Raw genomic sequence first — 16,927 nt, forward strand, 5'->3', positions numbered from 1 at the left:
ATATTATTAAATTATTTACAGGTGTCACAGCTAAAATACACTTTTCCTGATTAAGTCTAGTACCCTTCTTAGCATACCACACTTTAATTTTTAAAACAATAATTTTAAAAGAATTTCTAAGTATATCAAAGGCATTTAAAACCAAAACTTTATCCACAAATAGCATGCTGTATATTTCAAAGTACTCTAAAACTTTAAAAATAATCATTCAGGATCAAACCAGCTAGTATACTAGAATCCAGAAATCAGTAAAGCAATTTATAATCATAAATACATCTTTTAAGTTTTTTACTGGAAGAAATAAAACTCATTGAATTTTTCCTAAATTAGAGAAATAATTTTAGTTATTGATAATTAAATACTTTAAGTAATGATGTTATTTATAATAACTATCAAAATAGAAATTGGATGAAAATGACTAAGCAGTTATGTAAGTTCCTCTCAATATAGAGGATTTTTACAGTATTAAAAAGTTGCCAATGAAGTGAAATTCTAATCAATTTCTTCATAGAATTAAAGACAGATTATTATGGTTACGAGAAGAGTGAGGGGGGAATCAAGGAAATAATAAATCCAAGGAAGTGGGGTCTGAGAAATTAACTGGGGAGAGGAATGTGTTGAAAAATCAGGACAATAGCAATGGAACTTAATGAGATGAATTTAGAAGAATTTAAAAGGCTACAGGCAGAAGGAGAAAAAGTAGAAATTTTACCAGAAACAGCAACTATAATACACCTATTTTTCTGTCACACAATAACAGACAAAATCAATCCTTTTTTTTTTTTTAATGCCTCCACCACTGAAGTCTATTTATCACCATTAGGTTGAAAGACAAGGAAGCATAGGATGCCATAGATTCAGCAGCATTTTAATTCATCTTCAGTCTCTGGGGCAAAACAAGAATTGGTCAAACTGGTGACAGGGGTGATAAAAAGGTAAATACAATGCTATTTCCATAACTGGTCCTCTGTTTTACTCCTATTGGTGACCCATTATCAAAATCTGGGTGAAATGTGTAATGACAGGTTATAAAACAGCAAATGTGCTACTGCTACCTTATTTCTCTCTATACATTATCCTTGGCCTTACTAAATAATAAGCATACTTGAATGTTAATCTATAATATTTAAGGGTAAAATCAATATTTCTCAAGAAATAAGTGGAAAATAGCCTGCACAAAAGTATATATAAATATACACGTAAATATGTGAATACTAGTGGTTTGGGATAGAATATAAAATATAGAATCAAATGTTTAGATGCAGAATAACTGCTCATATAAAAATCCCATCTTAAAGTTTACCTAGCGGTGCCTAGGTGGCTCAGTCAGCTGACCATCCAACTTTTGATCTTGGCTCAGGTCATGATCTCAGGGTCGTGAGATTGAGCCATGGGTTCGGCTCCACGCTCAGCATGGAGTCTGCTTGAGATTCTCTCCTTCTCCCTCTGTCCCTCTCCCTGCTTGTGCATGCTCTCCAAATAAATAAATAATAAAATCTTTATAAAAAATAAAGTTTACCTATCCTTTTCTTTCAATTCCTTTATCTTTTCTATATTTTTATTTTTTTCTTCCAGAGTTTCTCCAAGATTCTTAGTTTCATGGAGTCTTGCAATCTGCTAAAAAGAAAAATGGCAAAGCAAAACAAAGTAATTATCTACAAAACATTAAGGAACATATGCTTCATCTTAACTAATGAATATGATTTTTTCTATATAATCACAGGATTTATGTTTTTGTGGCATTAGCTATCTTTTTTTAAAAATTTTTTTCATTTTTATTATTTTTTATTTTTTTATAAACATATAATGTATTTTTATCCCCAGGGGTACAGGTCTGTGAATTGCCAGGTTTACACACTTCACAGCACTCACCATAGCACATACCCTCCCCAATGTCCATAACCCCACCACCCTCTCCCGACCCCCCTCCCCCCAGCAGCCCTCAGTTTGTTTTGTGATATTAGGAGTCCCTTATAGTTTGTCTCCCTCCTGATCCCATCTTGTTTCATTTATTCTTCTCCTACCCCCCTAACCCCCCACGTTGCATCTCCACTTCCTCATATCAGGGAGATCATATGATAGTTGTCTTTCTCCATTGACTTATTTCACTAAGCATGATACCCACTAGTTCCATCCACGTCATCGCAAATGGCAAGATTTAATTTCTTTTGATGGCTGCATAGTATCCCATTGTATATATATACCACATCTTCTTTATCCATTCATCTGTTGATTCTTTCCATAGTTTGGCTATTGTAGACATTGCTGCTATAAACATTCGGGTGCACGTGCCCCTTCGGATCACTACGTTTGTATCTTTAGGGTAAATACCCAGTAGTGTGATTGTTGGGTCATAGGGTAGCTCTATTTTCAACTTTTTGAGGGAACTCCATGCTGTTTTCCAGAGTGGCTGCACCAGCTTGCATTCCTACCAACAGTGTAGGAGGGTTCCCCTTTCTCCACATCCTCGCCAGTATCTGTCATTTCCTGACTTGTTAATTTTAGCCATTCTGACTGGTGTGAGGTGGTATCTCATTGTGGTTTTGATTTGTATTTCCCTGATGCCGAGTGATGTGGAGCACTTTTTCATGTGTCTGTTGGCCATCTGGATGTCTTCTTTGCAGAAATGTCTGTTCATGTCTTCTACCCATTTCTTGATTGGATTATTTGCTCTTTGGGTGTTGAGTTTGCTAAGTTCTTTATAGATTTTGGACACTAGCCCTTTATCTGATATCTCACTTGCAAAATATCTTCTCCCATTCTGTCAGTTGACTTTTGGTTTTGTTAACTGTTTCCTTTGCTGTGCAAAAGCTTTTGATCTTGATGAAATCCCAATAGTTCATTTTTGCCCTTGCTTCCCTTGCCTTTGGCCATGTTCCTAGGAAGACGTTGTTGCAGCTGAGGTCGAAGAGGTTGTTGCCTGTGTTCTCCTCAAGGATTTTGATGGATTCTTTTCTCACATTGAGGTCCTTCATCCATTTTGAGTCTATTTTCGTGTGTGGTGTAAGGAAATGGTCCAATTTCATTTTTCTGCATGTGGCCATCCAATTTTCCCAACACCATTTATTGAAGAGGCTGTCTTTTTTCCATTGGACATTCTTTCCTGCTTTGTCGAAGATTAGTTGACCATAGAGTTGAGGGTCTATTTCTGGGCTCTGTATTCTGTTCCATTGATCTATGTGTCTGTTTTTGTGCCAGTACCACGCTGTCTTGATGATGAGCTTGAAGTCCGGAACTGTGATGCCACCAACTTTGGCTTTCTTTTTCAATATTCCTTTGGCTATTCGAGCTCTTTTCTGGTTCCATATAAATTTTAGGATTATTTGTTCCATTTCTTTGAAAAAAATGGGTGGGATTTTGATAGGGATTGCATTCAATGTGTAGATTGCTTTAGGTAGCAAAGACATTTTCACAATATTTGTTCTTCCAATCCAGGAGCATGGAACATTTTTCCATTTCTTTGTGTCTTCCTCAATTTCTTTCATGAGTACTTTATAATTTTCTGAGTATAGATTCTTAGCCTCTTTGGTTAGGTTTATTCCTAGGTATCTATAGTTTTGGGTGCAATTATAAATGGGATTGACTCCTTAATTTCTCTTTCTTCTGTCTTGTTGTTGGTGTAGAGAAATGCAACTGATTTCTGTGCACTGATTTTATATCCTGACACTTTACTGAATTCCTGTACAAGTTCTAGCAGTGTTGGAGTGGAGTCTTTTGGGTTTTCCACATATAGTATCATATCATCTGCGAAGAGTGATAGTTTGACTTCTTCTTTGCTGATTTGGATGCCTTTAATTTCCTTTTGTTGTCTGATTGCTGAGGCTAGGACTTCTAGTACTATGTTGAATAGCAGTGGTGATAATGGACATCCCTGCCATGTTCCTGACCTGAGCGGAAAAGCTTTCAGTTTTTCTCCATTGAGAATGGTATTTGCGGTGGGTTTTTCATAGATGGCTTTGATAATATGCATTAGCTATCTTTTAATGAAAGTTGTTAAAACAAGGTCAAAATTAGAAATAATTCATACTCCTTTAACTTTTCCTTACAAATCTATTAACAAACCTAGATTCAGTGAACTTCCATCTTCTTTTTTAAAAAGGTCAGAAGCAAAGTAGGTATCATTTTCCTATATATAGACACAGTTACCCTATATTTTGAAGGAAGTAGCATCTATTTTGTTCTTATTATTAAAATGATTTTACATTATTTGGAAACTTATACCTATGAATGGTAAATGTATCTTCTTTAACACAATTTACAAAAAGTCCATAAAATCAGGTGTTCAATTTTTTTCTCAGAATTTGGAAATGACTTGGATGGGTTCTCCAACAGTCAATGAAAACCATTTTGGTAGAGGACAATAAAAATGTATTTGAGAAAAATATCATGCACCATCAATCTTAAGGGCTAAACTAGTTCTGGCTTAGTTCTATAAAGATTAAAACCATAAATTTTCTAAATTAAATTCTTTAAACAATTTACTGTCTTGTTCTCTTTTTTGACAACACTGTTGTAACCCTTTTAGTGCCTTTAAATTCCTGTTATTAAGCTGTGTCTTGTTTTTAATTAATCTTTTCTCAACTGCCAAAGAAAATTAAACTATTCCGTAAAACTCGTAACTAAATATGCTCCGTACCTAAAACACATATTGGCTCCAAAGGTAATCTGAGGTAAATAGATTTTCCTAAGTCTTTCTCTATATTTAGGCTCTTTAGAAATAGCACTTCTAAGATTGTCAACTAACATAGCATTATACTTATACATTAATACATATATTAGAAACATATTACAAAATATATACCTGGTTAAAATAATTAATTTCTATTTCCACTTCATCTACTTCTTTCTTCAATTCAGATGAACTTTTGGAATAATCGCTGGCATGTTTAAGAATATCTTGTGTCTTACATCTCATGTTAGCCCTTTTATGTTAAGGAACTATGTTATGCAAGTAAATTTTACATTTATAATATATGTACCATATCAGAAATTGTTAATACTATGTAACATTATTTATATATGTTCCATAATGGCAATAAGCAATTAATAACAGTATCTGAAAATAGAGGCAAAACTAATATAATCATTTGGCAAACTGACGAAGATAACTTATTGCTTACCTATGTTATATATTGAGCTTAAAAACTCTTCCTGAAAAATATTTGTTAGAATTTTTTCTTTTACTTAAATATTTCACACGGTGGTTGTTTTGCTTTTATTTTTTTTACCCAAGTTCATCATGTCTTCAGGCATGACTAATAATACATAATCAATTCAGGTCCAAATTTAACTTCTTGTGTTTCCATTGTTTATTTATTCCAAAGTCGACATTTAAAAATCCAACTGGGGCACCCGGGTGGCTCAGTCAGTTGGGTGTCTGACTGTTGATTTTGGCTCAGGTCATGGTCCAAGGGCCATGGGATCAAGCCCCACAGTGTGGCTCTGAGCTCAGCAGAGTGTCTGCTTAGGATTCCCTCTCCCTTTACCCCTCCCCTCTCAAGAATAAATAACTCTTTTTAAAATATTAATTAATTGATTGATTAATTAAATAAAAATCCATCCAATTTCCCTTTTCTTACTCTGTAAGTTTCATCAGTGTAGCTGCCGGACTCAAAAGACAGCTAGATCTTCCATCTGGGCTTCATGCTTAAACTAGATTTATGCCCAATTTCAAGAATTTCTCAGCTGTTAACAGACATCCTGCATAGTTATTAACTATTACAATTTCCTAAATTACTCCACAAATCATTTAGGAGAACTTAAAAATTAACAGAATAGTGGTAGTGAACAAGAACCCTAGAGAAAATCTGTCGAGTTAAGGCAGAGTAAAAAATACTCTGCCTTAAAATATATAACATGTATGCTAGAACAAAAAATTTCAGATGAATATTACTTATAATGCTGTATTGTCATAAAAAGTATCAATTAAAATTTTTAGATACAGGTATTTAAATCCTAACCTTCAGTTTTCCCTATCTCCATCACCTCTTCTTGTTTCTCACATAATCTTATTTCTCATCTCTTCCTACATCAAACTTCCTAAACTTCTGCTATGCCTCGTGCATCAACCAACCTTTGCCTCTTCCCATTGAGAAGTTACAACACAGGTAAGCAGCAAATAAACAACTAAAAACAGTATAAGCTAAAATCTAAACATGAAGAGAGCAAGCAACAAAGGAGTTAAAAGGATGATTTAGAATGAAGCAGAATGAAGCAAGGTAGAATGCAGGGATAAAGAAGACTTAGTACAAGCAGTGGAGTTATAATCTGATAGGAAAGCACAGGAAGGACTGTAGAGGTTGGAAGAGGATTAAAGTTCTAAGTTCATCATCAGGGAAGATGTCCTGGACAAACAGATGAGACTAGGACCAATTAATAATTACTTAATCATCTAATAAAATGCCACTGTATTAGAATTATTTATTTATGTGTCTGTCTTCCCTACTAAACTGTGAGCTCCTTACAAAAAGCTCTGTAACTTCTCAAGGACTGCCTGGCACAAGGTAGGTACCAAATCAATCTCTAATAGATGAGTAGATAATTGTGACTCACCTCCTCACCACCTTCCTAACCTAACAAGTAATAATCAACAGATTTAACTGGAACTCTTTCTTTGGTAAGACAGAGAAAGATGACTTTTTCATTAGTTTGGTTGCTAAGGTAGACCACTCAAAGCCAGACATATATACCATTTTATTCTCATTAAAATTGCTGCTTCTCGGGGCACCTGGGTGGCTCAGCGGGTTAAAGCCTCTGCCTTCAGCTCAGGTCATGATCCCACGGCCCTGGGATCGAGCCCCGCATTGGGCTCTCTGCTCAGCAGGGAACCTGCTTCCCTTCCTCTCTTTCTGCCTGCCTCTCTGCCTACTTGTGATCTCTGTCTTTCAAATAAATAAATAAAATCTTTTTTAAAAATAAATAAATAAATTCTTAAAAAAAATTGCTTGCTTCTCATCACATACACATATATGAAAACCAATCCCAGATGACCTTTAAAGTAACTTCTAATTTTTTTAATTAAACAAACAAAAAAAACCCCAAATCCATTTGATTCTTACCAGTAAAACATAATAACAATTAAAATATAGAAATAATACTTATCTAATAAAAATTCTAGGTAAAAATACTTTGTGGATACATATGCAATGTCCATTTAGTAAGTGATGGAAAAGGAGCAGGCACTGAAAAACAAAATCATATTTTAGTCTGATTCATTGTTCTTTTCATGTCCGAGATGCTGTTATTTAAACATATGATAAAATATTAATACCTAGAAATTCCATAAAGATAGTTTCATTTATTTTTAGTTGTTCAGTACATGCCAATACTCTATTTTGAATTTCTTCATGTTCTCTTTTCTTCTTATAATACTCTTGTGAAAGGGGTGTTTCTGAGTATTTTAACTGATACTGCTTCAAAACATCTTTATACTGACATATATAACCATGGTACATTTTTCTGTTAAAATTAAAAGAAATGATGACAATATAACAAGAATATATCTAAAAACTTTCTAAGCATCACCTGTTAAAGTCTAAAAAGTTAAGCATAAAAGGCAAGTCAAATGCCAACTTATCCGTTTCCCTCAATACTCTTTACCTTTCAAATTTTCCTTAACTTCATTACACTTTTCAACTCTCTACTTTTTCTCTTCTCTGAGTTATTCCTTACCCCTCTCAGTTTTACTCCCGCCATTCCAAAGGAACTGCCCTCCTCCCAGAAAAGAAAAGAAACTGCCCTTCTCAAGGTCACCAATGATCTAGTTGTCTAACTCCGGGATCTTTTTATTTCTTATCTTAGTTAATACTGCAGAACCTACTTTTTTAAAAAAGTTTTTATTTATCCCAGTTAGTTAACATACAGTGTAATACTAGTTTCAGGTGTACAATATATTTCATTCATCACCCAGTGCTCCTTATAAGTGGACTGCTTAATCCCCATTATGTACTTAACCCATCTCCCCAGCTATTTTCCCTTCTGGTAGCCATCAGTTTGTTCTCTATAGTTAAAGTCTGTTTCTTGGTTTGCCTCCCTCTCTCTTTTTTCCCTTTTTGTTAGTTGTTTCTTCAATTCCACATATAAGTGAAATCATATGGTATTTGTATTTTTCTGATTTTCTTTGCTTTGCATAATACTTTCTAGCTCCATCCATGGCATTGCAAATGGCAAAATTTCTTTCTTTTTTATGGCTGAGTAATATTCCATTGTATATAGGTACCACATCTTCTTTATCTTCCATCTGTTGATGGATACTTGGGTTGTTTCCATAATTTGACTGTTGTAGAAGATGCTGCTATAAATATTGGGGTACATGTATCCCTTTAATTTAGTATTTTTTTATTCTTTGAGTAAATACCTACTAGTTCAATTGCTGGATCATAGGGGTTCTATTTTTAACTTTCTGAGGAACCTCCATACCACTTTCCAGAGTAGCTGCACCAGGTTACATTTCCACCAAGAGTGCAGAGGGTTCCCCTTTCTCCCCAACCTTGCCAACACCTGCTGTTTCTTGCGTTGTTGGTATTTGGGACCTCATCAAAATAAAAAGCTTCTGCACAATGAAGGAAACAACAAAAGTAAAAAGCAACTTATGGAATGGGAAAAGATACTTGCAAATCAGACATATCTGATAAAGGGTTAGTATCCAAAATATATAAAGAACTTGCAAAACTGAACATCCAAAAATAAACAGTCCAATTAAAAATGGGCAGAACATGTGAATAGACATTTTTCCTAAGAACATACACAGAGGGCCACCAGATACATGAAAAGATGCTCGATATCACTCATCATCAGGGAAACACAAATCAAAACTAAAATGAAAACCTCATTTTTCCAATGACTTCCTGATCTCTATCCTCCCTGAGGTTTTCGGTTTCTACCCTCCCCAGTTCAGCTACCTCTGTAATTATGCTTTTTAAACTTTCAATTCTCTAAGCTGACATTTTAATAGGAAGTCATGCTTTATGTGTTAGAGCTCTGGGTTCACAATCATTCTTATATACACCATAACTATTTATGAAGAAAATTTCAGCACTGTTTGGAAGAGCTCCTCCAGTCCAATTCAGGTAGAGGTGGATGGTCACCAATTTGGGCACAAGTCTTAAGTGGACAGTTAATTCTTACAAAAGGATATTAACCCTTTTCATTTGACTTTTTTAAACCAATGGGCCAAATTCAACCTTATACCTGTTTTTGTATGGCCTGTGAGCTAAGAATAAGTTTTGCATTTTAAAATAATTGAAAAAATCAAAATAATAATATCTCATGACACATTAAAATTATATGAAATTCAAGCTATAATATCCACAAATAAAGTTTTATTAGAACACAGCAATTCATTTACATAGCGTCTAAAGCTGTTCTTGCATTACAACAGCAGGGTTGAATATCAGCAGAGACTGTATAACACATAAAGCCTAAAATATTTACTATTTGGCCCTTAATAACAATTTTAAAAATCTGTCTATCCTAATCTACAGCAGTGAAAATGTTCAATCCAGGTTCTTTACAGGAAATATATTCCTAGATCCTCTTTTTACCCAATTCTTATCATATACTTAGCATCAAGATATGATATTCATTGAAAATCTTCTAAAAATAGATAGTCCTTATGCTCCTCAAAATTCTGTAAATTTTCTAAATCAAGACATACTATACAGGGATATTTATTTAAAGATATTATACTGATTATCTCATCTTAGCAGCTGAGAAAACAAGAACAGTTTTTATAAATGTTTGTATACTCAGGAAAAAAAAAACTAAGGATAACAGTATTGTACTGGTCAGCAGATCTGAATCTTCTGAATGTTTTAATTTGTTTGATATACTAAACTCTGTCCCCTTTCATAAAATAAAACATTTGAGCCCAAAACAAACTCTTATTCCTCTAAATATACATTTGCTAATTACTCTCTCACTTTGGGGGGAAACGGTGCAGAGAAGAGGGAAATATCTATTAGAAAACTGAGTCTGAGTCACCAGTTTCAGATGAAATTAACATACCACATTTACCCTATTCATGTTATATATTCATGCCCACTCTTCTTATATACTCCATACAGGAACTTTAGCAGAGACCAGCATAGCCTGACTATCTCACCTGTTGCCAACAATACTTCAATGTCTAGAATGGAAGATTAGGAGAAACAAGAAGCTGGTACCTCTATTTCCTTCAGTACTCATGATACCAGCAAATGGGAGTCTTTTTCTTCTATACATGTCTGATATTGAGTCATCACTTCAACCAACCTATGTGGTTTTTTTAAGAAAGACCTGTTTTCACTTTAATACCTTTAGCTACCTAAGAGAAGTCATCCACAACAAACACTATTAGAGAGGTACATATTTAAACTGCTTTGTTTTAGCCCCTCATAGAAGCATTTTAATAATGTTTTACAACCTTGACTTGCATTGAGAGATGTTCTAAGGAGAAGTTATATGTATGTATGTATGTATGTATGTATATATGGTGTTTATTTGGGGGAGGCCACTGAAGAAGGTAACTGACTACCATGCTGCATAAGTCCCTTTTCATGAAAACTCAGGGGAGAAATTTCTCTCAAATCTCATTACCAGAAAAAACCTCTGCTTATCCTAAACAGCTGAGCTGGGCTCCTTCCTTCCTTCCTTCCTTTTTTTAAGAGAGGATGGAAGAAAATAATCTGAATTGTGTTATGAGGTCCCCCGGGTTAGGGTACCTCACCTCACCTCACCTCACCCACTGAACTAACTCACTTTGCTGCCTGTGAGTCTGTTCCAAGCTTCAGCTAAGGAGGCATCTGCCAGAACCCTTCCCAAGAGCAGTGCCCACTCTGCCCTCAGTGCAAGGCCCTTTACTCTGGGAACTCACCTCCCCAAAACTCAGGAAGGACCCAGTTAGGGCCACTTTTGAACAACTGAATTGTTTGGTTTTTTTTTTTTAAAGATTTTTTATTTCTTCATGTAACAGAGAGAGAGAGATCACAAGTAGGCAGAGAGGCAGGCAGAGAGAGAGGGGGAAGCAGACTCCCCACTGTGCAAAGACCCGATGTGGGGCTCGATCCCAGGACCCTGAGATCATGACCTGAGCCAAAGGCAGAGGATTAAGCCACTGAGCCACCCAGGTGCCCAAACAACTGAATTGTTTTTTAAATGAATACTCTGAATCTCAAACTGATCACATTTCTACAATGCTTTGGATGATAGCGTATGCTAGCTTTCTCTTCTTTTTGCACTATACATTTCCCTGGGCAATCATCTATTTCTATGATTTCAAATGCCATAGAAGTCCAAATCTATTACTTTGGTCCCCACCTTCTCCTCTTAAGGCCCATCTTTAAATATAGAGTACTACAGTCTAGATTTTGTATGTGTAGGTTTTTTTTTTTTAAGAATTTATTTATTTATTTAACAGAGAGAGGGAGAGAGAGAGAGAGAGAGAAAGAGAGAATATAAGCAGGGGGAGTGGAGAGGGAGAAGCAGGCTTCCTGCTGAGCAGGGAACCTGAAGCAGGGCTCAATGACCCTGGGATCATGATCTGAGCCAAAGGCAGATGCTTAACAAGTGAGCCACTCAGATACCCATGTATGTGTGTTTTTAATTAAAATATAAAAATTGGAGTGATGTCAGCAAGATGACAGAATAAAATATCCCTCATGTGTACTGCCCCAACAAAAATAACAATTTAGCATCCAACCAAGGACAAAAGTGTGTTTGTGGGATCTCTGGGATCCAAGTAGAAGTCTGTGAAATCCTGGTGTAGTCCAAGACTGAGGAGAGTCATTTTGAGAAGGCAGGCTGACATCCTGGTGGGTAACTTATTAACTGTGGTCCTGGCTACAGCCCTATAAACAGTTCAGTACCCACTGAGAACTCTGCTACAGCCCTATTTGGCTTTGGGTCTGTTACTAGCACCATACATCAAAGGACCCAGAAGGAGTCATGCCCACCCGAGTATTAGGTAATAGGCATACATACCCTGGTCCAGCTATAGACTCTGAAGTGACACTGAACCAGCTCCAGTCTTTATGTCTGCAATCCAGGAGCCCCCTGGAGATTAGTCTGCCAAACTTATTCAGACTACAGATTCTGAAAGGGCCCTATAACTGGGCTCTAGCCCATCCCAGCCACAGTCACCAAAGAGTCCTGCTCACACAGGGACCCAAGCAGGACATACTTATGTCCGTACCCCCTGATAATCCTGAAAAGACCTTATCCTTGATTCCAACCCCCTCACAGCCACGGTTTTTCAGCAGTACTAAGGGTCTAGTTCCCAGTGGGAGACTCTCTTATCTGTACCCTACTAGATTCTAAAGAGCCATATACTTGGTTCTAGGTCTCTCACAGCCAAAAGCCATCAGCAGAACTGCCAGCCTTGGAACCCAAAAATACTCCTGTATGTACCCCTAGAGATCCTAAAAGGGCCCTATACTTGGCTCCAGTCCCTCCAGCTACAGTCAAGGAGTACTCCAGCCTACCCAGGGAACTGGTCGAAGATATGTCTATCTGTGCCTTCAGAGCCAGGACTACAGAACATATGACTGTGGAAACTGAACATGTAACCTGAAACATCTCAGATGCTCAGTTCCAGTCCCTCCTGGCCATAGTCTAGGGCCAGTCCTGACCACCCACAGATCTATTTAGTGACTAGGCAGGCTCTACCAGGTTCCTAAGTGGGAGCCACACCAGTCCACATACTTGGCAATAAGCCTGCTGACTGAAGACCAACTGCGGAACCTGAAGCAGACCTTTGTCCCAGCACTATCTAACTGAATGAAGTACTAGAAGCATTCTCAAGCACCCAGGAACCAGAAGAATTGTACCTACCTGAACCCTTCATAACAAGCACACCAACCACAGATCCCAATGTGGACAAAGACAGCCTCAAAACCAACTCTGACCCATCATGACTGCAATTCTAGAGGTAAACCCATCAGTCTAAGAAACCAGTAGGAAAAGGTCTCTACCTGCCAAAACCAATCTATAAAGACTGAAAGCAATGTTTGTTCATTTAAGTGCAAAGATATTAATGAAAGCTATACAGATCACAAAGAACCAGGCAAATATGAAACCACCAAAGGAAAGTAATAAAGCTATAAGAACTAACCCCAAAGAAATAGAGATCTACTATCTGCCTTTCAAAGAATTCAAATAATCATTTTCAAGAAATTCAATAAATTGCAAGAGAACCCAGACAACTAATCTGGGTTGTTTCAGAAAATAAAATCAGGAAAACAATGGATGAACAAAATGAGAAGTTTAATAAAGAAATAAAAACCATAAAAAAGAACCAAACAAAAATCCTAGGGGTAGCTGGGTGGCTCAGTCAGTTAAGTGTCTGCCTTCAGCTCAGGTCATGATCCTGGGATTGAGCCCTGCATCGGGTTCCCTGCTTGGCAGGGTGTCCACTTCTCCATCTCCCTCTACCTCCCACCCTCACTTGTGCTTGCTCTTTCTTGCTTGCTCTATTCTCTCTCAAATAAATAAAATCGTAAAAAAAAAAAGAAAAAGAAAAAGAAAAAGAAATCCTAGAGCTGAAAAATACAATGACAGAAAGCATCAGCAACAGATTTGATCATACAAAAGAAAGAATTCACAAATCTGAAATAGGTTCATTTGAAATTAGCCAGTGAGAGGAACAAAAAAATAGAATGAAAAAAGCCTACATGAATCATAAAACAATGTCAAGCAAACAAATATTTGCATCATGGGAGTCCCATGGGAGAAAGTTTGTTTAAAGAAATAATAGTTGAAAACTTACTAAATCATGGGAAAGAGTTAGACATCCAAGTATAGGAAACTCAAAGGACCCAAAGCAAGATCAACCCAAAGAAGATTATTCTAAGGTATATTATAATCAAAATATTAAAAGTCAAAGACAAAGAGAGAATTTTGAAAGCACCAAGAGAAAAATATGTCTTCACACAAGGGAACCCCTATAACATTCATAGCAGATTTCTCTGCAGAAACCTTGTGGGCCGGCAGAGAATGAGATCTTATTTTCAAAATGCGAAAACAAAAAGCTGCAAATCAACAATAGTACACCCAGCAAAATTGTCCTTCAGAAATGAAAGAGAGATACAGACATTTCTAGACAGACATATGCTAAGGGAATTCATCATCCTTTGAGGAGCTTTACAGGAAATTTTAAAAGGAATTTTTCAACTTGAAATGACACTAAGTAGCCACAGGAAAACATATGAAACTGCAAAATTCACTGGTAAAGGTAAACATATAATCAAATTCAGAATACCATAATAATGTATTAATAATTTGTAAATCACTTTTATCTTTAGTATAAAAGTTTAAAAACAGTAATATTAACAAATAGATACAGCTACAATAATTTGTTAATGGATACACAGTATAAAAGATGTAAAGTGGGGCACCTGGCTGGCTCAGTCAGTGAAGTGTCTGATTCTTGATCTTGGGATCTTGGGATCATGAGTTTAAGCCCCATGTTGAGGGTAAAGATTACTTTAAAAAATGTATTAAACAAATAAAGGGAACTTTGAGATAAATAAATAAAGCACACACCTATATAATGCCCACCCTTAAAAAAAAGAAAGATGTAAAGTATGACATAAATAACATAAAATATGGGGAGGGGGAAATAAAAATGTAGAGTTTTTATATGCAATTGCAGGTACATTATATCAGCTTAAAATAGTGTTATATTTATAAATGTTTTATGTTAACACCTCATGGTAACCACAGGGAAAAAATACCTAGAGTAGATACACAAAAGATAAAGAGAAAGGAACTAAAGAAAGGAACCTTGAAAAACAAATCACAAAGGAAGACAAGAGAAGAATACAGAACAAATGAATTTTAAAAACACTCAGAAAACAATTAACTAAATGACAACAGTAAGTCCTTGTATATTAATAATTATTTTAGGGACACCTAGATGGGTCAGTTGGTTGAGTGCCCAACTCTTGATTTCATCTCAGGTCATGATTACAGGGTGGTGGGATCAAGTCCCACGTTGGGCTCCATGCTCAGCATGGAGCCTGCCAAAGATTTTCTCCCTCTCCCTCTGCCCATCTACCCTCATGCTCACACTCTATCTCTCTCTTGAAAATAAACAAACACATCTTCTAAAAAAAATAATCACTTTCAACATAAATAGACTAAATTCAAAAGATACAGAGCTCAATGAATTTAAAAAACAGGAAGCAAAAATATGCCACCTACAAGAAACTCATTTTAGCTTTAAGAACACACAGAGGCTGAAAGTAAAGGGATGGAAAAAGATATTGCAAATCATAACCAAAAGAGAGAAAAAGGAGTTATACTTATGCCAGACAATATAGATGTTCAGTCAAAATCAGTAAGAAAACACAAAGAAAAAAGCAAAGTCTCTATACAATGATAAAAGAGATCAACTCACCAAGAAGATATAATAATTGCAAGTATATGTGCAACCAACACGAAACCACCTGAATATTTAAAGCAAATATTAACATAACTGAAGAGAGAAAGCAATACTGGTAGAGGACTCAAATACCTCAATTTCAACATTGGAAAGATCATCCAGAAAGAAATTAACAAAGAAACAGCATACCTGAATAACACTGTAGATGAAATGGAACTAACAGCCTTATACAGTACATTCAATCTAACATTCCATCTAACAACACACGAATATACATTCTTCTTAAACACACATGGAATACTTTCCAGTAGAGAGATCATATATTGAGCCACAATGCCACCTTATTAATAAGCTTAAGAAGACTGAAATTATATCAAGGGTATTTTCCGGCCATAGTGATATAGAACTAGAAATTAACAGCAGGAAGAAAATGAAAAATTCACAAATATGTGAAAATTAATCAACACACTCCTGAACAACACTGGGTCAAAGAAGAAATCAGAAGTATCTTGAGACAAATGAAAATGAAAACACAATATACCAAAACCTAAGGAAGTGATGCAGCAAAAGTTCTAAAAGGGAAATTTATAGCAATAAATGCTTACATTAAGAAAAAAGACCGCAAACAAACTAACTTTACACCTCAAGAATTAGAACAATCTAAGGAAGAACAAGCTAAGCCTGAACCTGGCAGAAGGAAGCAAACAAGAAAGATTAGAGCAGAAATAAATAAAATAGAGAAGAGGAAGTCAATGGAAAAAAATCAGTGAAACAAAGAGTTGGTTTTTTGAAAAGATTAAAACGTTTTGCAAACCCTTAGCTAAACCAACCAAGAAAAAAAGAGAGAGGAACTCAAATAAACAAAATTGTAAATGAAAGAGGAGATATTATACCATATAAATACAAAGGATCACAGGAGGCTACCATGAACAATTACAAGACAAACAATTAGATAACCCAGAAGAAATGAATTAAATTTCTAGAAACATGCAACCAACCAAGACTCAATCATGAAGAAACAGAAAAACTGCAAGGATCAATTATTAGTATGGAGATTGAAGTTGTAACCAAAACCTCCCAAAAAAGAAAAATCCAGGACCAGATGGTTTCACTGATGAATTGTACCAAACATTTGAAGAATTAATACCAATACTTCTCAAACTCTTCTGAAGAGAAGAGAAGAGAAGTCAACACCCACCAACTCATTTTAAGAACATTACACTGATACCAAGCCAGATGAGAACACTACAAGAAAAGAAAGCTACAGGCCAATATACCTGAGGAATATAGACAAAAAAATTCTCAACAAAACATTAGCAAACCAAACTCAACAGCACATTAAAAGGATCATACACAATGACCAAGTGGGATTTATCCATGGGTTGCAAAAATGGGCTCAACATGCACAAGTCAATAAACATGTTATTCGACATTAATAGAATAAAGGATACAAATCATATGATCCAGGGGCGCCAGGGTGGCTCAGTTGGTTAAGTGACTGCCTTTGGCTCAGGTCGTGATCCTGGAGTCCCAGGATTGAGTCCCACATCACATCTCCTGCTCGACAGG

At 35.9% G+C, this 16,927-nt stretch overlaps 1 protein-coding gene across 1 annotated transcript in view; it reads right to left on the bottom strand.

Moving 5' to 3' along the window:
* The window catches only part of LOC111162449 (chromosome unknown C14orf39 homolog), a 58,803-nt gene that overhangs the window by 29,922 nt on the left and 11,954 nt on the right, over positions 1 to 16,927 (bottom strand). The window contains exons 5-8 of the mRNA XM_022526883.1: positions 7,271 to 7,458; positions 7,139 to 7,181; positions 4,802 to 4,922; positions 1,520 to 1,617 (exon numbers count right to left, since the gene is read on the bottom strand). Of these exons, the coding sequence (XP_022382591.1) occupies positions 1,520 to 1,617; positions 4,802 to 4,922; positions 7,139 to 7,181; positions 7,271 to 7,458 (450 nt within the window). The remainder of the gene's footprint in view (positions 1 to 1,519; positions 1,618 to 4,801; positions 4,923 to 7,138; positions 7,182 to 7,270; positions 7,459 to 16,927) is intronic.

The sequence above is a fragment of the Enhydra lutris genome, unplaced genomic scaffold (assembly GCF_002288905.1).
Source record: "Enhydra lutris kenyoni isolate GAN:26980312 unplaced genomic scaffold, ASM228890v2 scaffoldscaffold4, whole genome shotgun sequence".
Lineage (NCBI taxonomy): Eukaryota > Metazoa > Chordata > Mammalia > Carnivora > Mustelidae > Enhydra > Enhydra lutris.